General features: G+C 38.7%; 1 protein-coding gene across 1 annotated transcript in view; it reads left to right on the top strand.

The window, feature by feature from the left end:
- LOC104395408 (vesicle-associated membrane protein 3-like) overlaps nt 1–24,953 on the top strand; it is a 27,580-nt gene extending 2,627 nt beyond the window's left edge. Inside the window, exons 2-4 of the mRNA XM_010005099.1 lie at nt 19,659–19,773; nt 23,229–23,387; nt 24,894–24,953. Of these exons, the coding sequence (XP_010003401.1) occupies nt 19,659–19,773; nt 23,229–23,387; nt 24,894–24,953 (334 nt within the window). The remainder of the gene's footprint in view (nt 1–19,658; nt 19,774–23,228; nt 23,388–24,893) is intronic.
- Nucleotides 24,954–27,730: the final 2,777 nt, after the last annotated feature.

The following is a 27,730-nucleotide window of genomic DNA, read 5'->3' as shown; positions in this document are numbered from 1 at the left end:
GGAAAAGGTTTTTCTTAGTTCCCATGCTACATATGACAAAATTATCAAAAGGTTTCTTTGCATTCTTTCAAATGAAGTTGCAAAGTTTGGTTTTAAATAACTTCTTAAAGGACTGTAGTGCATGTTTTCAGGCGTGTTTTGTGAATTGTTTTAGGAAATATAAAAAAAAACCCGACTGGATGCTGTCCTCAGTAACATGACCTAGTGGGCCTTGCTTTGAGCACGGGGTAGGGCTAGATAATCTCCACAGGTGCCTTCCAGCCTCAGCACTTCTGTGATTCTGTTTGAAAAGGTCAGTCAAAATTGAGTTGAAGTTAATTAAACTAACCTTTGGCTGTTTCCCAAGCATTCAAGATTTTGACTTTTCAACCATGATAACTTGATGGCACTTTCATCTCCAACCTGTTGTAGTGGAAGCCACAGAAACACCTGTAATAGGAGAGGAAAACATATAGTATTTGAGAAGGGAGGAAATATGGGAATTTGAAAACAAAACAAGTGTAATGCATAATTAAATTTGGCTTGAATGCAAAGTTCATATTTCTCCCACAGAGAACAAAACCCAGGTTTCCTGCAAGCAAGCTTTCTCATCTTTCATATTCAATTAAATCTTCTGTAGTTTGGTGTCTGCTCCCATCTCTCTACACCATGTCTTGCAATAGCTTGGTATTTTGGAAAAAGCTTTTGTTCTTTGTCTCTGAAAATGCTGTCTCAGTAGTGCAGACTGCACATTTTAATAAAACCGTATTTGCTTATTTCAACTTAGGGTGTCCACATCTATAACAGAAGAGAAGCAAATCTCACTGTCACAGGCAGCAGACTGAAAGAAATAGGAATTGCTGGCAGTAGACAAGGTTACCAAGGAGTGGTGTGCTGAGCAAGACAGGAGTTGGGACCTATGGAGCTGTGGCTTTTGCAGCTCAGTTTGTAACTTCTGGAAATGGTTGGTTTAATCCCTGGTTTATCTAACAAGATGGTGGCTGTTGAATTAGCAAAAAGGACTGTGTTGCTTCAGGGCATAGCTGTGGAGGTGGGTCTTTTGTAGAGCTATAAAGGAGCTCCATGGACACACTCTACAGAGTGCTCCTTATATCCATGCTGGTAGCAGGTACCTCTTGGTTTTGGGCTGTCAGAATAAGGACAGATCCTTAGCCTATCATCTTCCCTGCCTGAGTGAGTCTTCCCAGTAAGCCTTGTGAACTGTAGCTCTTGCTGGAGTTCATGTCTGAACCTTCAAAGTGAGCAATGCACCCAAACTGTGTTACTGGAGCCTTGTTGCCTATATAAGAGCAAGTGTAGATCTGTGAAGGAAAGGATTTGGGCCCTGACTCCATTGGCTTCTCGGACCCTGAACCCACAGAGAGGCCAGAGTGCTGGCTCTGGGAGGTGGGCAGTGTTGTAATACACTATTTGCCCTCTTAGACACTGAGGTTTTGATCCAGGCAATGTCCCAGCATTTAAAAAAATACACTGATCCTGGTAAAGATTTTCTAGAAACGATTAAAATCATTAACTATCCCTAAGCCCACCTGTTATCTACTTCAGGAGGTTAATGGTTAGAATTTACATTTGTTCTTTTGAATTCACATACAAAAATAGTGCCTTTTTATCATGGTCACTGAGGTTGAGAGCCTTTCTGCTCATTGGGATCTGGGGAGGGCTCAGCTTGAGAGTGGGTACTGCCAGGATGAATCAGCAGACATCTTCCTGGAAGCAGTCAGCAGTCTGGATATCCCAAGTGTTTAGCAGAGATCCCCACCAGGCTATAAAGAGAAGGAGAAGGGAATGGAAAGGCAGAATATGCCCCATGTGGCCTGGCACTTTGACATTGCTGTACATATTTTTCATGTCAGGTCTCAATTGCTTCATGTACATGAAGCAAGATGTTCTCTGTATTTCATCTTCATAATTGATGTGTGGTTACAGCAGCAATGTCAAAGCAAAGACCCTTGCATTAGCATGTTTATTGCCCTTGTTGTGACAATCAGTTTTATGCAGTTCATTCTAGGGGAGAACAAGTGGATTTGATTTTAAGTTCTGTGCAGAGACTCAAATGTTTTAGTAGTAGTAGTAGGATGATCTCCTAAGAGAAAGCACAGCTGACAGGTGCTCTTCCTGTTCAACTCCCACCTGGGAAAGCCAGCTACAAACTCTGCAAGTTAATATTTTTCTTGCTACTGGCTCCCAGATAGCTGTTTGCTGAGGATCTCCTTCATCACCGTGGTTTTAGAAATAAAGCTGTTTTTCAGCCCCAAGCCCCCTCTCCCAGCCTTTCCTACTTCATGAGGAGTCTGGATGATGAAACTTGTCATGCAGAAAGCGGGCACTTAGACTAAAACAAAACAATCACAGAATCAAACACACTAATTTGGGCAGAGGAAAGAGCTTAACAAGTCAGATACTGTGTAGATGAATGAGGGGTTCTGCACATTGGGGAGGGGGAGCATCATATCCAGAGAGAAGAGCAGTGTTCCCCTCTCAGAAATATCCTCATTCCTGTGCACTGTCAGTGAACAAGAGGTACCAAGATTTCCAAGTAACTTTGTGTAATCTTGGAGGCGTCTGAAGTTCTTGCAGCAAATAGAACTTCAGACACCTTAAGTTTGACTGCACTGAATGGTTGCTAGTGCTGAAGTCCCCTACAGTATGGGTGCTTACACTTCCTGCAGTAAGCCAACATTCAGTCTCTGGACAGCCCAGTCATAAATCTCATAAATCATAAGTCATAAATCTCCTCAGCCAGGTGGTAGTGATTTGTGTGCTGAAGACAGTTTTTTGTTGTTTTCACTGTGATCCCTTGTTAACCTGCTAATGGTCTATCTTGAAATCTACCTTCCCTGCAACTTCCCAGTGGGGAGTGTGACTTGTCTGCTTGTATTTGAGACTTTTCCCTTCCTGAGGGGGCTTGATTGCAGATTGATTATATATGTACCAACCAGCAGGGATCAACTACAGCTCCAAGTGAGAGAAGGCTCCTTGTCATGGAAATGGCCTTCCTTGGAATCTGTACTGGAATGGTAGCATGTGTTTCTGGGCTCCAACAGCAGAAACACATCAAACAGGTTTGTCAGTGGAGAATATATTAATACTCCATGAGAACTCTGAGATTTCTAGGTGAGAAGGTATTCAGTACAGGAACAAACACCTCTGTCTAGAAGCATGCACTTTTTTTTTTTTTCAAATTGCTGTTGCTAATGACAGCTGTTTTGTGTAAATATGATATAAAGCGCCCAATTTAGAATTTTCCATTATGTTGTGCAAGAACTATCCTTCATGTGTGCATTATGATGCAAAGTATGTTCTATTTGACTACTCAGTGTTTTGCTCTGTCTTTAGAAATAAAATTCTAAGAGGGTGGTATTTTTTTGCACGTGTGCATTAGATGGGTTGTTTTGGGATAGGTAATTTGTTTTGTTTACTTTTCAGACTATCCAAAATGGAGAAGTTGTTTGACAAATCAAAATGTTGGACTTCAGCCTCTCAGTTTTGGTGTCTTATTTCCAGTCCACTGAAGTGGCTGTTATCCCAGTTCAGGCTACCTGGCTTTGAAGAGCTCTCATTTCTTCCCAGTAGTAATTTGCTTTACACAAAGTGCTTATCTTCTCTATATGGAGGTATCCTTTATAGTAAGCTCAATGACAACAAAACAGTAACAAGTATTTAAGATGTATCTACAGCAAGAGAGAAATAGAGAATACATTTCATAGAGGGACAGTATGTGGCTATTGACTGCACAGAACTAGCCCTGTTCATACAATCTGAAGGCTGGGAATGGTATAAGGCCACACTAGGTAGAAGAGGGTGCATCCAGCACGTTTCTCATTCTTTCTTGTCCCCAGTCTGTAATATGCATGTAAGTAAAACAAACTGATTCTTGAAATGTAGCAGGAGTCCTGTATTAGCCATATAGAATTAGCAGAAATCAAGAGAAATGTGTAGATGGCCTGTTGGCCCTGGGTCTCTCACACCTGAGCAGAGCACCAACATGGATCAGGCAAGCAGGCAGGGATTTGAAAGTTCAAGTGAATGCCTAAGGTGGAAAACTCCTTTGAGAGGGATATTCCTCTAAAAACACCTGCCTGTAAGACAGAGTTTTTTTAACTGGGGGAACAAACAGTGAATTTTAGTTAGGATAATGGTTTTAATAGGCTACACCAAATCAAAATACCCCTCTGTGTCTTAAAGACAGTGGTACTGACACCCTCAGCACTGCACAGATTTACACTATATTAACATTGACAAATGAATCAAAGAATAATTAATATATTTTTGGAAAACTGGGATAAATATAGCCATTGTATGTATTTTATGGATTTTTTTTTTTTTTCCTTCAGAGCTAGAAACTGTAAATGAGAATTGAGAGAGAAGACAGAAAATTCTGTCTTACTGAGTAGCATAAGTGAGGAGAAATTATTTACATAGTTCTCTTACATGATTATCATTGTCCCAGAGCTTTAATGAATGAACTTAATTTCTTTCTCAGCTCTGGGTATGAGGCCCACACTTCTCCCACCTTTTCTAGGAGAATGGGTCTGTTGTAGTCCTTTCTGCATCATGGGAAAATTGTGCACTTTAAGTTATGCCTGACACCACAGCTGTATCTTTTGCTTTTAGTATCTAAAAGAACTAATTGAAGTTGTGGAGTTAAATTCTGAGCCTATACAGATGTGTGTGTATGTAAGGGCTAGTAGCCTGGCACCTCATAAGTAGTAAAGTCAGTAAGTTTCAAAAACAACAAACTGTGATGTTGAACAAAGGAGCCTTTACTTTTTTTTTTTCTTTTTTTTCTACCACCCATCTTAGTTCAGCAGCCAAGTTTAGATGCTTGCTCTTAAATTTCAGTTTTCAACCCTTATTTTATCATGTTCCACTTCTTACAAAGCAGTAATCATGGTGGTACCCTTTTGGCACACTATTCCTGCCAGGGCCAGAGCATCCAACCTGCTCCATGGATTAAAAGTGAGTGATACTCCCAAAGACTTTTCATGGTTACAAAAGCACAGTGTCTCCTCTTCCATTTCTTCCTGTTTCCCAAAGCTATGTGTGGCTTTTCTTTTGTATATTGTCAGTTTTGCCACCAACCATTTCCATTTCAGTAGTAATGTATTGAAGATGTTAACATAGAAAGTATTGCTACAGTAGGGTACTACTATGAGATGATGCTGGCAATACAATTAGCCATATCCATTTCTTCTATTTTAATAGCTGGGAAGAAAACATATGGAATCAGTGAGCAACACAACCTCAGTTTTCATTTGAAAAAGAAAATAGAGAATGATTAATTCTAAAACTATACACCTCAAAGGAGGAAGATTTGAATTATTAACAACATATCTAAACATGATGAGTGGTCTCACCTTCATCTCTTATTTTTACTGCCATGGATTTTCTTCAGATGCAGTGAGAGAATTTACACTACAGGAAATGTTAATGGTTTCACACTTCCTACATATTTTTAACTGCCTAATTTATGGAAAGCCATTAATAGCTGAGTCACTGCTCTCACAGGATTAGTGTGGCTGAGATGGAGCTTTGTGTGTTTCTTTAATTTCCATGTTTGCTTGAAAGGAACAACAGAGCCACATTAAAACTGTTAGTGTTTGGTATTGCAGTAGAATCATAGAATGGTTAAGGTTGGAAGGGACCTTAAAGAACATCAGGTTCCACCCAACCTGCTCATAGCAGGGACACCAAGACCACATTGCACAAAGCCTTAAGAGTTCAGAGTCTCTGCTCTACTTGATCATGTACAAATATTGCAAGAGATGCTCCCTGTCTCTATAAGCTAATAAGCTAAGTAAACAAGAAAGATAAAGATTTATCTGTATTACAGATGCCATGAGCCAGGGTGTCTCATTGTTCAGAATTTGTGCTTAATTGGGTGCAAGTTCAATATTTACAAAGATTACAAAGATAATCAATACTAGGAATCTCACGATAAAGAACTTCATTATGCAATAGCTATTGCAGAAGCATATTAACTCTCCTGTTGATCTTTAGAGGTTTTGGTTAGACATTCACAAGTTACAAAAAAACCCAGCCAAGCCTGAGGATCAGGGTTTGCCCTTAATAGTAAATGAACCCTGTGTTGAAATACATTTGGACTGTCTGTATGATGAGTATAAAAGGAGACATCCAGTGTGTAAAATCCTCAAGCACTGAATAAGGTGTAGATCTCATAGCCAATATTATTTGTAATAAATTATTCAGAAAGATTTGTTCAGTTTAGAGAACTGTCTCCAGTGGGCAGTAAATGACAAAATTTAAAGGAAATATTGAATAGATTTTTTTAAACTAATTTACTAGTCTGTAAACCTCTTAATTGATGCAAAAGGCATATGTTACATATTATGAGTCAGCTTCTTTTTTCTCACATCAATTCCTCTGACTTCAGAAATTACAAAGCTCTTCATAATAGTGCTTGAATATTGTTTGCTGTATAAATTCTGAGGCAGATCTTCAGCTACTACAAAGTGAAGTAACTCCAAAGCCACAGCCTTTTTTTTCAACTAAAGATCTTTTGTGTATGAAAGATCTACCTTTTTTCCCTAGCATTTTTTAAATGCCTGAAAGATTTTAAAAAAGGAAAAAAAGTAGAATACTGAATGATATGCATTAGGTTGGGAGACAGTAAGTTAAATCAGCACAAAATTGTGTGGTGGATGCTCTTATTTGTACTTTCAAATCAGCCCCATTTTTCATGTTCTTATTTCATTCAGGGCAGTTGAGTGTCTGAATGCAGAAAGGAAGAAAGAAAGCAGCAACATCCTTTGAAAGCTGAATGACTGCCTGCTCATTTGTTATACTACTTCTATGGAAAATGAGCAGTGTCTTCCTCTACTGGAGAGCCACTGATGTGACTAAGGCATAATACATTTGCATAATGGTTCCAAAAGCAGAGGCTAAAAAGGAGTGTTTTCATGCCAGCCTTAAAGGGTGCTGCCTTTGGCTTGCCTTTCCAAGGAAATGCAGTTTTGTGATTGCCTCTTTCCTATGCTGCTAAACTTGATAGAGTGGTAAAGACTTTAACTTAGATACAAATTCTTAAAAGATATTGGGAAATCAGTGGCTAGGAAGAGGCGAGGCCCTAATTATTGTTGCCAGCTGAGAAAAAGTTGATAAGAGAAGTTCAGGAGCTATTGGTTACTTGGCTGACTGTATGCAGGCATGGTCTGGACCTCACCACAACAGCAAATGTTCTGATGGTCACCCTACGGGGTGAAGACGGGAAGAAGAGCTAGTGGATGTGACAGGAACCAGAAGCATTGCAAGTTAGTAAGTTTTGCAAGATGGTAAAGGGGATAAGCTGGAGGTATTTTGGTGGCTGGGGAACAACGTAGCTATTTTGGATATGGATCCACGCTTAGTTTGATTCTTCATGGAATAGTTCATAATACAGGCGGCAAAGGTTGCTTTTTAATGAATGACATCATAAACCAGGGAATATATAGAGTAATCCTGAATATTGCTTGTGTTTTAAACCAGTAGAAGGGATAAGACTCAGCATCAATAAAAATTCACTGGGGACCCTAATCACAGAAAAGGAAGAAATTGTATGATGATAAACCATGAGTGTGTGTTCTACAAATAAACAAACCAGTGGATTTAGTGCGTTTTGTTTCCAAGCAAACAAACATACGAAAGGTAAAAATAAAGCAAGACAAGCAAGACATTACTAATACACTTATTTTGGCACCTTTACTGAAATATATGTTTCATTTTGTAGTGTACACCATGGAGAAATTTGTGAGTACAGTATCTGTCTTCCAAGTAATAACTGACAAGTCAAAAGCAAGAATTAGATGAGTCAGACCTGCCTCTTCTTTCATTTGTTTGACTCAATATATTCATACAAGGTTAGATGTTCTGAAAAGTGTCTGTGTTTAATGGTTACAGTCAGAAAAGTTTAATGTCTGCTTTATTTACTGCTTCTTATAACTGAATCAAGTGAAAATTTACTTTCCTTTTGGACACTGATGATTGTATCCAGTCATACTCAAGGACATCTGAAATGGTAAGATGGAGCCATACTCTACTATTAAGAGCCCCTCGGACATTGCCTGATATATTGTAGAGTTGGGACAGTAATAATTTACTACAATTGCTTTCTTCATATGATGAGCACTGTAATTGCTGTAATTTTTCCTGTATGAATTAAACTAAATACATGTGATTTCAGGCTTATTCATGTAACAGAATGCTCTGGATTTTCATTATTAGAAAGCTCTTTTGATTAAACGCAATTCATCGTCATTTTTTTCACAAGTAAAATACCTGTGTCACATTGGCTACTTTTCCTTTTTGATAGTAGGGAACTAATCTTACTGAATTTAAGAAAAATCTCTGTACTACCTGCAAATGCCATCAGGTAGGTAGGTAAATAATGTCTTTAATTAGTTCCAGATGAAAAACTGCATGCGCAAGATTGAATTTAAGTTGTTAAAAAAAAAAAAAAAGTACAAACTGGTACTGCAAACTGAAGAAAAAGAGGCTTTTTCAGAAAATCAGGCCTGTTAAATCTATCCAATCTCATGAGATGTTTGTTACTCAAAGTCTTAATATGAGAGTGTTAGAACATTCTTTATGGCTGCAGTATTGTTCAGGAGTATTGTATATAGAAGTATGCAGCAGGTTCTCTGGAACACTGCCATAAAACAGAGTTATGTGGTCTTGGGATACCAATAACCACTTACAAACTCTTCTTTCATGCTATTTTCAAGCTCCTTGCAAAAGTATTGCTATTAACCCACATGTGCACAGGTGGTGTATTAAATATGATGGCTGCTGGTAATCATGTGAACGCAACAGAATTGTTAAAGCTAGTAAGAACTTGCATTTATTTTTTAAAAAGCTGTGGTACTCAGATTTTTTGAGTTTTTTGAGGTCTTGATTCTGCAAGAGACTTGCTGGAGAGAAACTGTGGTACAGATTTATGCAGAGAAGATAATAGCAAAATGCAAGAATGGAGTAAAAAACTAGACAAGTTGATAAAAGATAAACAATCTTGATAAAAGAAGTTGGATCTTCTTTTTTCATCATGTTTACTTCCTTATGTGAGCACCAAGTAAAAAATAAACCTGCTTTAAGTACATACAGTTGGGTGAGTGTTGATGAGATTGTGATGATAATTACAGGCCCTTTATTGGAAACTGTATGCTGTTCTTTTGACTCATGAAAGACATTCACAAGTTGCTAGTTGTTTTTACTTGAAATCTTATGGAAAAACTGAAATGTGATCTATTCATTTAGGCTGGGTTAATTGCATAATATTCTCCTCAATTTGAACACTGAAATCAGGATCCAAAGTCTGTTTTCCCAATAGCATTGTAGTTTATCTTGTCTCAGTTAGCTTACTTGTTTAAATGTTCAGGCAGCAGGTACTGCAAATGTTAATGTTTTAATGAGTATATTATTAAATTTTTTTAAGCAAGTTAGCCAGTTCTAATTAAGACTATGAAAGTGAATCAAACCAGTTTTGAAGACAACAGGCAATGAGAGAACTCTGATTTGAATGGGTCCCTTCTGAGGTTAACATGTACTTTGCAAAAGATCTCTTAGACACTTCGTCCAGTGTCAATGTGATTTCTACCAAACTTGGAAAGGAAAATTATTTCTGTTAATTTCCTGTACTAAATTACGCTATAGGTGTTCAGCTACTCTAGGACTTAATGCATACAGAGCTTGCTGTTTTCATGCAGGCACAAAGATTCTTCATATTAATAATTCACAACTCTCTCTTTTCTAGATATTCCAGTCCCCCAGCTGATCCAGGATTGAGTGACCTGTGCTACAGATATGCTTTGGCCAGTCCTCACTTAGGGGCCCCAAGACTAAATATCCCAAAGCATACTTGCAAGAATTAATGGCTCTGTCTGGTGCCCTAGGAATTTTTAGGACTAAATGAACCATCAAAGTGTCTGATACAAATATTGTTAGGGAAAAAAAAAACCAGAAGACAAGTCTAAGGCAGACAAATCTGTTTTAGCTCTGAAGTAGATGTCAGTCTTGCCTGGAGATAAGGGAATGGTCAAGGTGAACTCCTGTGGCCTTTTCTGGATAGATTTTCTATTTTCCACTATTCTGTTAGGGAGGGGAAGGCAGAACTTCAATTAAAAGGATGTGTCCTGGCAGTAACACTCCCAGTTGAGTAAAAATCTGTTGCTTACATCAGGAACTAACTGACTGACCTTGTGCGGTTATGCCCTGCTTCCCTTTTTCTTAGTTTCCAAAATTTTTACTATTTGTCCAAGCCTAAGGATTTCATATTGCCATCTAAACATATTATATTATTGACTAGTTAACTTTAAGGGAATATCTTATTGGCAGGGAGTGCTTAATGCCTCGTGTCAACTATACATATAACATACAGTAGTCTTCCTTCTAAGCTAATGCATCTATCTGTGAGAGTTATAAGGCATGACTTATAATTGTATCCTTTTAAAGCACTTATCCTTTATTAAGTTTTACTGCATTCAGTGACCATGTTGGTTATCTCGAAGCACGATTCTGGGCTGTGCATTGTCAGGTCACTAATCAGCCACATGAGAATGACTCATTCTTTGCAAATCTCCTGTTGCTTAGTAGCTGTTTGTAACCGTGAAACAGAATGGGGAAAGTAGTGGTGAGGTAGGAGGAAAAGGGCTGGATGGCAGTGTTCCTGGTTTCCTAAAAGGAGCTTATGAATGAGAGTGTTTCTTGACCTTCTAATTGGTAAGGAATTCTTCTGTTTCCTCACTGATGCAAGGTGAATTAATGTACATGCTCTGTCCCTCTCTGTTCTCTGCAGTATTCAGGGAAGCTGGTCATGCTTGTGGGCCTTTATTGTATGCATTTACCTCCATGGTACCACTTTATTTTTATTAGTATCTCTCTGTTACCTAGGGAACTGGTTACAGCCCTGCACCTTTCTTCCTCTGTCTGGTGCATCCTGATGTTCCCATATGCCATATATAAGGTTCCCAGTAGTGTTTGTAGAACTGTACACCTGGGAGCTGTTGTGCCTGGCCTGTGTTACAGCACTAGCACTAGTGTGATGACTCAAATAAAAAGGATACAGTAGCCAAAGAGCTCTATGCATGGAATCTTGCTGTAAGTAGGCAGAATTTCATGTGGACAGGTGGATTTAATTCTCAATAGTTAGCTGGGATAGCTGTTATAAGTTACTTTTTTATGGAACAAACTGCATGCAGGAAATTGCACAAACTGCACAGACTAAAGAGTCTGAAAGATCTCCTTTAAAGGGTCTTTGAAACTCTGGTTTTGTTATATTCAAAATATTATGGTGCTTCTTTTTTTCAATGAGAGATGGAAATGAGCAGTTTTCTTTTATTGTTTTAATATATTTTATTGGCAAAATGGAATCTAGTTTCAGTAATTGATAGATGTTGAAACTTGGGAGAAAAAACATTGCATATGAATCATAATACTGGGAAGGTGGACCACCTGTGATAAGGTCCTGGTCACTTGCAAATGGTAGCTGTATTTCACAGCAGCTCTTCAAGAACTGAACATGACATTTTGTGAGAAATAAGGATTAAAGTTTGGCTTCGTGTACAGATACTTTTGCTATTCTGTCTTAACACTTGCACATACAGTGTGACTGCTATTTAAGTAGTGAATGGGTGAGATAAAATGTTCACTGTAGTTCTTTTGGCTAAGTAGTTAGAGAAGATTTAAGCTTAATAAGCACCCTGATAACTAAGTTTTAATGTAAATAAGGATGGTAATTACCCTATAAATTTCAGTTGTGATGAAACTGCCACTGAATATATATAGCCACTGCCACTGATGTATATAGGAAGGCTACAAAAGTATTTCACTACTGATGGAAGTGTGACTTTCTTTCTGTTTTGTTGTTGCTTGTGCTTTTTTCATTTAAAAATAAAAGCATGTTTATAGTTGATTTCCTTCTGAAGTGCAGCAAGAATGCTGGGAAGTAATTTACAGACAAATGGAAAGCCCACAGGACTGCTAAGCTTTAATTTGGGTCTTCAAAAGGCAGACACAGAAAAAAATATATCAGTCTTATAATTCCTTTGAGAGTTTTTCTTGCTTCTTTGTATCAGAGTTAACTTTTAACTGACTGCAGCCAGCAAAAAATTACAGCAGTTTAATCTTCACCACTACATGAGTCAGTTAGTACTGATGGCTGAGTCAAACTCTACTGTGATCCTTCCCTCCCACTCCCTGCCCAGCTGGTGCCTGTTTACTCCTTTGGGTATAGCCCATCATTCTGGAAGCCTACACAGAAAGTTAAAAATAGTAGCTGCTCTTACTCCTCTGCACAAGAACACAGGTGAAAACTAGCGATAATGTACCATGCCAGCATGAACTTCAAGTGTATCAGCTCATGTTCAGAAGCAAGACTTGGGATTTGCTTAAAGCTGACTATGTCCACTGAACTATATCCTCAGTGATTGCTCTAGAGGTTCAAAACGGGTCTTCGTGAATCTGAAATACCTGGCAGATCAGGATGTTTAACATCATCAGCTTGTTCAAATGTGCTCTGGGTATAGAGTCCTGAATTTTTGAAACGTTTATCTAGCAGCTTATTTGGTCTTTTTGTTTCCCTTATAATTTCTAAGACAGATTGTGTTTCTTTTTTTCTTCCAAATTGGAAAGGAAAATAACAGCAAGGATACTGATTGCATTTTCAGTGTATTTATTGCTTTATTATTGAGTTGTTTCAGGCATGTCTCACTAAGGCATTGCATGAAGCTTTGTTCTCTTTAGTTTTCTCATCACTACCATGGCTTTTGGAGAGGCAAGTGCAATGGTGTAAACATTAAAACCCACATCACAGTGTGTTAGAGCCCAGATTTGGTTAGTCCAGTCTGGGTTGACACAATTCCTAACTGCAGTTTAAATAGCAGACTAAGCTCTTTTGAGTGGATCAGATGGGTTACACATTATTAAGGTGACTGTCTACTTGGCTGCTGCTTCATTTAGTTCCTTACATTTTTTTTCAATGCTTCTTTTCACCAGTTAAATGTGACTATGAGACTGGTCAACTGGGATCTAAAGACATGGTAAAATTAGTTTGGACATGCAGGTGCTCTTTCTGGTTAGGCAGTCATTCACACTATCATATGTTAGATAGTTTGCATCTATATTGTGTTTCTGAGTTTTTAATTTGTGAACCTGAAGTGTGTACACTAACATTCTGAGTCATCTAACCCTTAATCATCCTTCAAGCAAATCCATAGACTACTCTGTGCAGCATGGACAGCAGTTAATACATCAATCATTATCCCTTCCTTGTGTTGATTTATCTTAATCCACAGCCTTTACAAAAGATGACAGCAAGAGGTAAGAGATCTAAAAAAATCTGTAGTGTTGACATTTCAGAAAAGCAATCTTGCCTTGTTTTACTTTGCTAACAGAAACCCCACCTGAGTCACTGCAACTGGTTGTTGTGGAGACAATTTAGAGAAATTATGGAAATAATGCAACTCTTTCTGGCAAATTCTTTTGTTTGTCATAAAAGTAATTCAGTTGAATTAGTTATTTTGAGTTCAGGTGCTTTGGGCTTGAATTGAATTGGCTTGAATAGAAGATACTGGGGAAGATAAATCAGTCCATCATTGCTAGCATAACAAGTGATGATCAAATTAAAGATGATGTCTTAAGGTTCCTCTGTTTTTCCTCTGTGTGCATACTTAGCATGCTAGGCAGACAATGCAGTCATAATAAACTGGTGGGAATATTGAATTAAATGTGTTGCCAGGGTATTAGATGTAGGGTATCATTCTTTGGCTGATGATCAGAGTAAATATTTTTTAGTAAGGGAAAGTCCTTATAGAATATTGCTGGCAGCACATTAAAATCACATTTGGGAATACAGATGTGTTCAAAGCAGAACTTTCTTTGCAAAATTAAGAAATCTCGAATGCTAGTTCCTTTTATACGTGCATAGGGTTTTTTTCCTACCATAAGCTCACTATTACTCATTACTACACAATTGTTACAAATAGCATGAGAAATTGTTTTAAAATTGATAGTCATAGAACAGAATGAGTCTAATTTAATTGGCAATAGTCACATTTCTACTGAATACTGAAGAACTGAGATGAAACACTGAAAAGCACAATTAAGAACATCTCTGTTAAAGCAGTGATGGTTTCCTAGTAGTGATGGAAGCCTGTTTGCTCTTGCTGTGAGTTAATTCCCTGTGTGAAATCTCAGAAGACTGAAAACACTTTTCCATAGTCTGAAAATCTCTTCACTCCCAAGAATGCGAATGTCCACTACCCCAGCGGTGATGGTCCTCTGTCAATAACCATAGTATCTTTTCACACTAACCTGTTTTATATCACGACCTTTCTCTCAGAGAACCTTTTTTTTTTTTTTCTTTTTCTGCCAAAGTGAGATTAGTAGAATGAAAACAAGGACAAATTTAGTCTATTAAGATAGGCTAGTTAATAACTGGAGGCTAGGGAAGATCAGCTAGAAATCAAAAAACATACTATGAATGGGCAAAAGACCTGAAAAGCAAATTACCTTACTGAGTGCATCTACCTTGCAACTGGGTAGGTCATGCTCTCTAGCCTGGATTTTATTTTGAAGAGTCCTCTCACTTTACAGGCAAAGAACATCAATATATGCTTGTAAGAAGGCTACAAATGTCATTTTGAAGGTCACTTAATTTTGTGGGGGCATTAGAAGTAAGTTGCCTTTTCTCTGAACCTCTCCTGTGTGGTTTTGAAAGGGCAACAGGACCTGCCATTTGATAGTATCCCATTTCACTATGGAAAAAGCAAAAATTTGGATAGAAGGTGTTGGGATGGATAGCTAGTATCTCTTTATTTCTAGACACACACATCTATATATTCACAAACAGGAACACAATTGTCCATGCACAACTGTTAGGCCTGTATTATTTTTATATTTTACAGTTAAGCACTCAAGTCCAGAAGGCCCCAAACTTTAAGAAGCAGATATCAAAGGTATCACTTCCTTTGAGAGATGGTGTGTAGATACGATTGCACAGAATTATAGTCTGCCTGTTTTGGTTAGACTGGATTTTGTTAGAACTGTGTCAAAGTGCACATAGCCAAAGTGATTGTTAAGAAAGCTTTTGATCTACTGTAGAATTAAAATCCTGTGTGGTAGAATCTGATTACCAGAAAACTGGGAACTAGCAAATCCCTCCAGCAATCAGGACTCTATGTATTGTCAGTAAGTCTTCCTTTGCAAATAAGCAGTGGAAAAATAGTTTTAGCCATTATTGTACAGAAACAAAGAAAGCCAGTTCAAAACTAACAACAAACCCCCAGTGCTCTAGAATGGCTTTATTTCCTTGGAGACCCTCCCTGCTTCAAAGCTTTCAGATGCATCTAAATTCACAGATTAACATTCTCAGCACCAGAAACCATTATCTCTACAGTTACTTTGGGGTCCAGGATCTTCACTGACATCCATAATCACTAGAGCAGTGTATGAATTTGCATTTGTAGCTAATTTTAACAGTTGTTTTAGAGTTAAATCTCAAGAGGACAGAGCTATGGAAGTGTTCTGATGTATTTTACAATTAAATAATGGGAAGTTTTGTCGGTTTTGGTTTTTTTTTTTTAAATGCCTTTCGAACCACAGACTGTCCAACCCCACTGAAGCAGTCAAGCCCAAATGGGTCAAGCCTTTTGAAGGGATCCAAATGGATGAACAGTAGCTTAAATATGTGCAAGTTTGATTGAAACTGTAAGTATTTACTACAGAAATCAGGTATCTGGTCAGTTAAAAAATTAAGAGGAGGAAAGGCAGTGGAAATTTGTTTTATTTGAACAACAGGGAAAGGGTTTGAGGAAAGATGAATTAACCTGGGATTCATAGAAAATTGCCTCCTTTATTTCATTTTTTTAAATAGGGATAATTAGTTGAATCTTCTGCTGCATTGATGCACTTTCACTGCCCCTATTCTGAGCTTTGCCAGCTGATACTAGCTAAAGCTGTCTGATGTAATTCTCACTTCCCTTCTGCTGCTGTAACCTTTAACTGTGTGTTTCTCGCTATTTAAGCATGAGGTAGAAAATAATTCTTGCATAGGTTGTGAGCTTTAATTTGCATTAAGTAGCTGTGGAAGAGTGGAGCAGAAGGTAGAAGAGGCCTGGGCTGCTTTGCCACAGGCTTCTTTGTGCCACTGAGCAAGTCACTTAATCTCCTTGTACCTGCTTCCCAGCCATATGCAGGGATAATAGCTTTTCCTTAGCTTATTTCAGTGCTGTTAGGATAAAGACTTTGAAGGGATTAGATCCCATAGCTGGAGGACTTTAAAAGCACCTTGGATGGATAAAACATGTTGCTGAAAGCAGCTTTCAAGGTCCTAGTTAGGGTAAACTGTACCAAAATCACAATGGTGGCCTGGCATTCTCCTGGCATTCACATTTCTAGCTAACACAAAATTTTTTTCCTATGTATTTCACACAGTTGAACAAAAATGGAAGTATGTGTCCAGCAGCTTCCCAAAACAGTAATTCTTAATGTTCTTTCAGTCAGTGCTGAAATGGAACACAGAGACAATGGCTATCTCCAGTTGTCTCTTAATTAGCATTGCAGCTCCCTTAAATGGTTAGAGCTAAGTAGTAAATTGCTTCTAAAATATCCAGATGTGATGAGAAATCTTTAGTCATGATTTTAGCCTACCAGTTTCAGGCCTAACAAGTAACCAGAAGAACTAAGGATGCCTGAGTCAGCTGAGACCATTTCACTTAATCACCAGGACAGTCCCCAAATGTTTCTTCATAGGTTAAGTGCATACACACAGACTCAGCACTTGCTTTTGATCAGCCAGGCTGCTCATGTGCTAACTGGCACAATCTGGGGTGATGGGGAGCAAGAATGTAACTAATATTATATGAAGAACAACCTAACTGCTGAGACTCTTAAAGAGTCCTGAAGTAAGTGTACCCATAACTCTCCCAGAGTGTATCCCAGTGCTCTGACATCTCAAAGTGGTTGTCTTTTAAGACTATTTGCTAGCGATTCATAGCCTTTTTCACCAATAATAGACCTATTTTTCCCCCCTTCACAATCAATATAACCTATTATTTGAAGTGAAAGTTATCAGCCTCAATGGTAATTTTTTTCCTTTTTCTAAAAAAAATTAAGTACAGAAGTCTGATGGCTAGGGCTCCAATGATGGAGCTTTTCTATGGATTTTGCATTCCTTTCTATCTCCTGAAAATCATGCCAGGCCATGAGAAATTGGATGTTAAAGTTGTGATGTTTCATGTATTTCAAACTAAAGCCTCTCTAACGCAGTGTTAATGTTTCGCATGACTTTATTTGAATAGTGCTTCTGAGAAATTATAAGCTGATATGACACAGTACAAAGGCATAATAGAAGAATTATGTAAATGTGTGTTGGACATTCATTCTAGCATTTTTGCTCTAAGATATGCTAGAGAATATTGGTGCTTTCCAGTGATGTAGGCCTTCTTTACTAGTAAACTTAGATTCAAAGACAAACTCTTAATGTGAGCTTGTGAGACTTGTGAGACTGGAGCCACAATTAGCTCAGAGATATATTGCCTTCTGCTGCTGCTTATTCAGGGTGCTTTCTACAGAGCTCAAACACCAGTAGGGCTGGGCCAGAAGCATGGAGACCCCTCTGTTCTGAAGTGCTTTGCAAGGCTGGGAACAGGAGCAGTGATGCAGGTATCTTTGTGCTTGTTCTGTATATTTTGGATGTTATGTGGTGCCTAATGATAGGAGAGGGCTCATGCCTTGTTAACCTGCAAGAGCTGCTGGTGGCATTTTAATGTATGCTTAAGGACTGACTTCCTCAAGCCAGCCTGGGAAGTTGTGCTGTACCCTCTGCAATGGGTGCTGCACCTCTTCCAGTGAACACTTGTCTGCTTGTAGCAGCTTATTGCTTTGACCCATGAGGCTCTGGGAAAGGCAGCTGCTGCATGAGGAGAGCACAACTCCAGAGACAAAAGGTTTGGAAAGAGTAGCTCTGCACTGCCTGCAGTACCCAGCTCTGGTTACTCTTCTATTAGATTTTATGTAATGAATTAAGATGAGTATGTTAATTATAAGCTTGCTGTACCTTAGCATAAAGATTGCCAGATTTCTCTGGTAGTTACAGCAACTTCTGCTGGATGGTTAAGGCAGCTGTAAAAACACACATTCTTTCCATCCATTCCTCCCTTAAATGTGCAGCAGAGAAGCCCCAGGAAATATACTTGAAATCGAATTAGAAGGCAGCAAGTATGCTCAAAGAGAACAAACTGCAAAGTGTCTACTTTGTGCCAGATCATTTAAAGGACACCTTGGGAGGGGCAAAGAAAGATTAAAATTACTGGGCAGAAAAGGTATATGGCAGAGCACTACACTTTGCAGTTATCACATAGCTTTGACCAAGAACAGCACTGCACTTACAAGCTATGCTTATCCATGAAAACATGGCCAGGAAAAACAGTTTCCCACATCCTTCCCTGCTGTAGTCTCTGAGATGCTAACAGTACATAGCTTAAGAGAGGAGCTGTGTTAGATTTGTAGTGAACAATGTGATGCAATCTTTCCATAGAAAAAATTCTGCTTCTGTTGGTTGGGTAAAAGCCTGTTTACTTCTGTGATTGCAAAGAAATGTCACAATTTTGAGTTTAGCTCTGTGGTTGCAGCAGAAACTCCCTCTGAAGTTATTAGTGCTCCAGGGAGATCTTGTTTTACGTTATTTGAGTCTGAGAAACATTACAGTCAGATTTTGATCCTTTGTGACAACAGTGTAAGCTCAGAACAAATCCTGTTGGGATCCTGGCCCGTGGCCCTTCCATAGAGTAATTCCATTGCAGGTGGCAGCAGCATCTGCTCTTTTATGGTTTTAGTAGTGGCTGTGAGGTCCTCAAAGGATGAGCAATTTGTGTATGGCTCAAGTTCTTTTCTTTTTGCTAAAGATTGATAGTGATATTTTCACCCCGGAGTTAAAAAAAAAAAAAAGTGTAAGATACAGCAGTGCTCTAGGTCTGCACAGCTGCTCCATCTGTTTGGAGTCTGTGAGGGTCAGCATTATCTGTAGAGATCTCAGCCCATAGGCAATACTGTCAGACTAGATTTTGCTGCTTAAGGTGAACTATCTTTAGTGTCCCTAGGCCCTCTAACAGTGTATTAATGGGGCCATAATTCCAGCAGCAATAATCAGACCTTAGGAGGTAAAAGAGAATAATTCACAGAGAAACACTGTGTTCTCTATCTGTCACTGTGGAGAGGCATTGGTAATGCATGAGTGGGATTTGTGATATTTTTCAGTTCACATGCTTAGGGATTTCCTCTGCAGTTTTAGGAAGGATTTTATGCCTCTGCAGGAAGAAGTGCCAGGGGTCCCTTGAAAGGAAAGGTTTCACGGGTTGAGGTGTGGGTATGAATAACGACTGACTAGACTGAGAGACCCTGTTGAGGCTGGCAGGCTGACTTGCCTGCACAAGCTCATGCACTAAGACTGGATCTGTTGTTGGATTTTAAGGGACTTTTGTTTTGTGTTTTGTTTTAAAGCAAGGGGAATAGGACAACCACTATTGTGTCCTAGGAATGGAAAATGTGGGCTATGAGACAAGGGAAAACTCCTTTTAAGAGATATGTATTTTGTACTTGTTCCAGAAAAGGGGGAGTGAACAAGTGAGGATGGTTTCAGTCATGTTTTATGTTCTCTGGTTTTGATCTAGGTCTGCCCCAGCTACTATCCAAGGCACCACCAATGCTGGGGCTGCAGGGCCACCTTCTGCTACCAATGTGCCAAGCAACAAACGGCTGCAGCAGACACAAACCCGGGTGGATGAGGTAAGTGGCTCTAGGTGACTTGTTGCTCACCACATGGGTGCTGATGTGATTATTTTTTTTCTTTAAGAAGCTTTCCTCCCTAGTGATACTGCAGCTTGTACTTGTCTGAAGGCAGTAGTAGGAAATGAGGTTTACCAAAGGATTGCATTTATAAGGAGACAGATAGTAAAAGAGATTCTGAGTATGAATGTCCGTGTACCAGTAACATTTATTTGGAATAAATGTGAGCATTGGTGCCAATTCAGGAATTCATCCCAGGCAGTCAGGTTAGGAGGAAATGCCATAGTGGCACCAGCTCTTTTAACATGTTCCTCTGTTGCTAAAGGTTAGACCTTAATCTCACAGGCTTCTGCACAGGAAAAGACCACTGGCTTCTCATAAATAGGTTCAAGCCGTGAGAAATGCACAGCTGAGTGCTTTGTTCATTAGCTAGAGCTCTAGTGATTAATCATCACAATTTATCCCCAAGGAAGGCATCTTCAACTCCTTTTGTTGGTCTTGGAGGACTGCATGCCCATTCCAGCATGGATCCTTAAATTCTTGTCGCATGCAGACCACCCTGCCACCTTGGCTGTAATGCCAGCGTCCATCTAGTTGCTGTGACAGTGGGAATACATAGCATCTTTGTACACCTGCTGTGCAGATCTGTGTGCTGGCAATTAAGCAGAGTTTTGCTAGGCCCCTACGAAGACTGAAGTCACTATTTGCCTGCTCTCCATGGAGAAGTGGCCAGGGCTTGTGTGATTCTTTATTCTCAATGCAAAATAACCCCACATTATAAAATAGCTATTTATGTGCATAAATGCCTCTATTTTCAAAAGCTCTGGGTGTGCTTTAAAAATAGTAGAGAAGACCTTGCAACTAAAATTAGTTTTTCAAGATAAATTAAATACTCCTGTCAAGTTAGACTTTGTCTTTTTTGAGAACTTCTTTGCTAAAGATCTGAGTGTCTTTCTGGCCTCTCCAGTGCTAATGCTTGGAGCTAATCACAAGAACATCCTCTGGCTGCAGAAAAGTCTGCAGAAGTTTTTAGGCCTGTTTCTTTCATTATCACTGATTTTCTCATCATACTAACTTCATTAATATTAGTGGAGTGTCTCAGTGGGGAAAGGAATTTCAGCTTTTGTCTTAGGTCAGAATAATGAAAAAAATTTCTGTCCTGAACATGTTACATCATGATGGTACTGTGTTTATGTGAGCTACAGCAAAAGTAATTGTACCTAGAAGATTAAAAATAATTGTTAGTTATTGTTTAAAATCAGTGATGCAGGTCAGATACACCAGGTTTTTCAAGCAGATCAATGGAAATGGCTACAGTGAGGTTACTGAACCCTCACTTTGTGTTTAAGATACTCTCTGTATTCTGAGACTTTCATTCAAGCCCATTCAAGCTTTTCTTGTGAAGCCTGATGTAGTAATTTTGGTAGGAACTCTTACCCAGTATGAGGAGACATAGTAGCTCTTGGACATGAGTAGCTCTTAGATTTGAGAATTATGCAGGTGATAATCAGGGTCCACATTTTTTCTCTCAAATTTGGGAGGCAGGCTGAGGTTGGTATGGGTTTTCCACAGATAGCAGCACATCATCACCAGATCTTTGTATAGTATGGAAATCACAGCATAAGAATAGTCAAAGGGCAAAAACGCCAGTGGACTTTCAGTACTGGAAGTTACTAGGGTGAAACTGGTTTATAGCACCTAAGGGTCAGATCCCTTAAACATTGCTTTGACCTTCCTGCTAGACCTTTCCCGTTTTTCTTTAATGTCATGTCTGTAGGAAAGTAGATCTGTAGGTGGCACCAAACACCTCAGCACACTACCAGACTCCTCTGGCTGTTCAGCTCCACGTGCTGTTCTGCAACGCACTTCAGCCTGAAACTCAGCCACGCCATCACGACTTTTGATTAAGATTTTTTTGTTTGTTTGTTTTTGTTCTTAGTGACATGACTCACATTTTTAACATTTATCAATGCTGATATTGTATTTCAGCTATATCCATGTTGAGTTTTCCTCTCTGTTTTCTCTAAGCACCCTAGAACTTAATATCAATGGCTCTGGTCTTTAGACAAGCTTTAGACAAACATCTGTTTATTTGAGAAAAAATGTAGTCTTGTGTGGACAAGTGTTCACTGCAGTGAGGTTAAATTCAATAAATAGTTCTGGGCGAAAAAAAAAAAAAGGAGAGAATGGGTAGGAAATGTTACAGTATTTTGTTTCAGCGTTTTCAAATAATTTAAAATTTTCACTAGAAAAACATCATGCTAAGAAAAAAATTAGCTAAATACTAGCTGAGAAATGAAAACAAAAGGGTTTTTTTTATTTGATATGAACTAAAATGCTTGGAAGGTTTTGGTTTGGAAAAGTAAGAAAATTTGGGTTGACCAAAACATTTGACTTTGATTTGATTAGGTTTGCTGGACAAGTGAAACTAACTTCTGAGTTTTAGAACACCATGTAACCCTATGCCAGACCTTTCAAAGACTTTCCTACCAGTTTCATCTCACTGTATTTAAAGCATGTATTCTTTTAATAACTCTGGGATTTTGCAGGTAATAAATTATATTAAATACAAACAACATGGACTTCCTTATTACAAAGTATGAGAAATAACAGACCAACATGCTTACTCACTCCTAGAATAAGTGAGTCATTACTGACATTGGTGTACTGTCTAAAATTTGCGTTACTGGTAAATTTGTACAGGATTTCTATTGAGTTATTGGCTTGCTAGAAGAGCATTGTCATCTAACTTTATGTCTAGAATACATGCATGAACGACTCTTACCTGCTGAGTACTGGCTGTGCACATTTTTTCACTAAGACTGTTGCAGTGAGGCAGCACGAGCTCCCTGCTACACTTGAGGCTGAATTTTGCAGGTAAAATTTTGTCTTCCACTTTCACATAGGACTTCAAATTATGGCTGGGAACTCATTTTGCTGAGAAAGATCTGCAGAATGAGTAAATTAATTTGTCAGGAAATGCATATAGTTCACTTTAGCTAGCCAATTTCTCAAGTTCAGCTAAGGAAATTATTTTAAATGTATAAGGAAAATAATGAATAATGACTTGGTCTTAGCGATGACTGGAAAAATGTCAACCAATTTGTAGTACAAACACTAATTTCCATCTGGTTTTGGTATCTGTAGTGAAGTAGCTAGTTGTAGGCTAAAAGATATCAACAGCTTTAATTAAACGCATTATGGTATTTCACAAAGTCCCTTTATTTTTTACTTTTAAGGGCATCTGAGCATAGTATAACCACGTTCATCTTGTTTTGACTGTGTCTGTTCCTATAGGCATGGTTTCTGAGGCACTGTCCAGATTAACTGCCATCACATATAATAATTAAAAATGCCTCGTTTTAGCATGATGTGTGATGTTACAGAGTATGAACATAGGAGTGCCCTTTGGCTTTACTGTGTGTGGAACCTCACATGAGGCTGTGCCTTTGCAGGTGGTAGACATCATCAGAATGAACGTGGTCAAGGTCCTAGAAAGAGACCAGAAGCTATCTGAGCTTGACAACCGGGCAGATGCATTGCAAGCAGGGGCCTCACAGTTTGAAACCAGTGCAGCCAAACTGAAGAGAAAATACTGGTGGAAAAATTGCAAGGTAAGGGATATAAATTCTTGTTAAGAATCAGTTCATGGCAGACATTACTTTCACTTGTATTTAATGGGACTTTGCTATCTCTAAGTGGTCTCTTCTTGTCAAGTGTGGAAAGAGATGCCTTGCTTTCTAGGCTATAGGATAATACGTAAAAAAAATTTGATCCTTAACAGAACCTATTCTTTAGGTAATTTTTGCACTATATAAAATGTAGATACAGATTTTGATGCCTCACTCAAACAGGGTTGGGAGAGCATTCCATGTTAATTCATGTCAATTCCCTGTGTGAACTACAAAACCTGAACAGGTGTAGTGAATACTAGTAGTGAGACAAAAGAAGCTTTTTCTCTGTGGGAGACGATCAGCCTCTTGATCTTTCTTTAGGATAGTAAACTAAAAAAAAAATACTTGGTTCCATAGACCACTGTGAAAAGTAAGCAAATTACAGTCTCTTTTAAGGAGCTGCAGATGAGGATAGAGCAGGACTTTAATCAACCAGCTCCCTCCTCTGCTGTCCTAATCCTTTCCCATGAGCAGAGGGAACCTCACCCTCCTTTGCTGTTTCAGACCTCCTCCAGGATTTATCTTTTCTGGACCCAGAAACTTTAGCTCTTCTTATTAATATAAGACCCCATATCCTTGCTTCTTTCTGCTCATGCATCACCAACACATTAACACCATGCCAAAAGTTCAGCTTAATTTCCATTTCTCTGCAATACCATCTTTGCTGCTGACCACTCAAGTCCACCCAAATAAAACCACCTGCTCTCAAGGGAGATTGCCACAAGTATCTCTTACCACTCTGTTGCCTGCTTTCTCTTTGTGAACAACAGTGCTATGAAGTGTAAAGCAAGGCAAAATATTCTGGGTAAACTACGCTCTCAAACACTCCAATGTTGTGAATCTAGGTTAGAAACTTAACTGAGCAGTTCTTCTGGGCCTTTGTCAACTGTTGCCCAGTTGCCTTGCCTGACAGTACAGGAAAAACAAGGCTTTTGGGATCTACATACACAGATTTAGAGTTAGGTTCACTAGACTTTCAAACCAAAATCAAAACCAGCATCAATAACTGGTAGGCATTAGAAACTTTTTGTCTCTTTTGTGACTGTGAAAATGTGGTGAAAAGTGATCAAATTACTCTGATACAAAGTAGTACATGGACAATTTCACCACATAAATCACCTTTGGACTTTTCTTCAGACCTTTACTTTTTATTTACTGCTGAAAATGGATGAGGTTGGTCCCTGCACCTTAGCTGATGGGCAAGAACTTGCTAGCTTTGACAGAAGGCTATGTCCATTTCTGGTCATTACCTGTTCCTAAAATTGGCAATAAATGTGGGGCCTTAGCAAGTCTATTGCAGTGAGTCCTTGCAAGAATTAATAGTGCAAGGAATGAGCCACTGATTAAAAGCAAAAAACCTGAGAGGTTAATGTCTTTCATGTGAAAACCTGACTTTCTCTCTTTTGTGTTTTGTTTTTTTTTCTCCTCATAACTTTCTTTTTCTAGATGATGATCATCATTGGAGTAGTATGCATAGTCATTCTTATTATAATTATAAGTGAGTAATTAATTTTCTCTTTCATTTATGATCTCAGTAGCTCTCTGACTTATGAAGTGCTGATGTATTAAAAAACAAAATGCAACAAAAATTGGATATAAAATATTTAAACTGATTGATTTCTGAAATTCCCCTTCTGCTGTCATGCTGTTATAGTGAGAATTACTGCAGACACTTTGGACACTTCTACAGGTCTAATTTGTTGACATTTAATCTATTTTACATTAGCATGTTACATAACTTTCCCTAGAATTAAAGACTCACTCTTTTCATGTTTATACATATTTTTATGCAGTCTCAGATATCTTCTTTTCATTACAACTAGTGCCACAGTCCTGGTGCTTTCTAGTGAGAAGAGTAATGTTTGAATTCTCACATGCCTATAAAAAGAGACAAAATGGGCAGCTGTTGAATTTTTTAAATCATGTAGGTGCCTATTTTCCACCAAATCAGCTGGGGTTTGAGATGTTGCTGTTTCTGAAAGTCCCTTTGCATCTTGAATGCCTAAATGCTGTTAAAAGATGGCCCAAAGTCTTACTGATTTCTTGTCTCAGAAGACTGTATCATTCCACAGACTTGTTACAGGAAAGATAGCATATGAATGAATAATAGCAGTCGTGCTGGTTGGGAGCCAGGGATCTTGTAATGACAGGAACTGAACATTTTATTTATGTAACCCCTGTGCTAGCAACAGCCGTTATGTGACATAACTGTAATATGGCAATAGCTCCTAAAAGGGAGATTTCTTGTATTAGACAATCCAGCTAGAAACCCAGGAGGCTGAACTGGATGTGAATTAATTCCCAGCTCTCAAATTACTTGCTTTGTATTCAGCATGTTTCCATTTTCCTTTGTTGCTTCTGTAAGAAGAGCCTACAGAATCACCTGTAAACATGACTAAATGGATTGAGATACATGTGGCAGTTTATTAGTCTTATGAATGCTGGCACTAGAGTGACCCAGAATAATTCTAGGGTTTCGTAACACTGATACAGCGAGAATGGGAGATGGCTAGATATTAATTAACTTTATTAACTGGGTACTCAAGGCAACTGGCTTCAAAAGAAAGATGGGTCTTTGTTCTGCAGTCTAGTGCAGTAAGCTGGGAAGACAGAGGTGCAGTCATTGAACTGATCGTTGTGTATACATGCATCATGGATCATTATGTGTATCTTAACAGCAGAGTGAAAAGCAGACATGATGGCTCATAATTTATCCTTTGAAGTGAAGGTTGAAATTATATATGTCATAACATTGTTTCCCTTTGGCTTATAAATGTTGGATGCCTGTCCTTGTTAGTTTAGAAACAAAAATAGCAGGTTTGACATGGCTTGGCTTGTGTTTAGGGTATTTAATCACAAACTTGAGCATCACATCGTCAAACCCAGCTCATGGCTTATCATAGTAAGATCTAGTTCAAGTTTAGTGAGATGTAAATATATTTAAGCTCTGGATCTCAAATTATTTTTGCAGTCTATTTGATCTTTCTGTAATAGTGCCTACAGGTTGCAGCTTCAGGAGGGACCCTGTGTATTGAACTCAATGACTCATTTATTTACAGTGACTTTCAAGTATATGTTTAAATTCTGTTGACATCAAGAGTCCAAGTGCTGTCACAGACAAGGCCTGCATGGCTTCTCCAGTCACTGATTTGAATGGGAACAAGATCAAACCCTCCATGCACAGCTGGCTATAGATGCATATAAACTGGGTAGTTCCTCCCAGCAACAAGCTACTGTTGGTGGTGAAATGGCCCAAGCCAGACTTCCAACTGTCCTAGTAGTGGGGCCCTTGAAAAGCAGGCTGGCTCCCTGCTGAAGGAAGAATTACAACATATGGCACTGCAGGTGTTGCTGGAGCTGAGGATGGCAGCTAACACCCCCATCAGTCCTTGCCCTTTCTATCTTTTGAGCTGCAGTCTCCCTGCTTTGCACTCCAGTTCCCCCTCTGAACTCCTTTTGACACAGGAGGAGCATCCCCATTCCAACTAGGAAGGCAGTGCAAGACATGTCGTGCTTTCAGCAAAGATGTGCTAAAGGTATTTGCCACCCTCTGATAGCACATGCTTCTGTGAGATAAAGCACAAGAGTAATTCTATAGTAACTGTTGGTTTATGTATTTTTTTTTTCTTCTCTTTCCTTTCCCAGTTTATTTCTCCACTTGAAAAAAGCGAAGAAGAAAGACTTAGCACAACGTTCTTCATATCAACCAACCATATCAATGTTCATTTGTTGAACTCTGCTTTTTAATTTCTGGTGTCTTGGAATTTTTTGCTTGTAATAACCCATAAGCATTCAGTGTGATGTGTTTTGGAATTCTATTATTTCAACAAGAAACTGTACCAGCTTAAATACTGCCAAGTAGTTCCATACACTGTCTTATCCCTATATCTTAAATGTGTATGCGCTGAATTTCAGAAACTGTAGTTTGTGAAAAGCATCCTAAACATCTCAGATTGAGAGAATGAAGAAGCTTCTGCTTAAATGGGCACTGTCAGGTGGACTGGATCCAAACCTAAGGCTGTGGCAAATATTAGGGCCAAAATTCTCAATCTGAGCACCTGAAATTGGATGGCAAAATCCACTTTCATATGTAACTTTTTGAGGTAGCATTTGCTATTCCTATTGAAGAGAGCCATACTTACAAGTATTCATACAAGGCATCTTGTTTCAATTTAGCCAACCAAACACAGATTTTTTGAGATTAGTTGTGGTGTCAAAGTCTAAAAACATTGCCTGCAGAAAAACAGGACTGGATTACAATCTTTTATAGATTTCTATTTTTC

The sequence above is a fragment of the Chaetura pelagica genome, unplaced genomic scaffold (assembly GCF_000747805.2).
Source record: "Chaetura pelagica isolate M959 unplaced genomic scaffold, ChaPel_1.0 scaffold219, whole genome shotgun sequence".
Classification (NCBI taxonomy): Eukaryota; Metazoa; Chordata; class Aves; order Apodiformes; family Apodidae; genus Chaetura; species Chaetura pelagica.
This window is presented reverse-complemented; position numbering and strand designations above follow the sequence as displayed.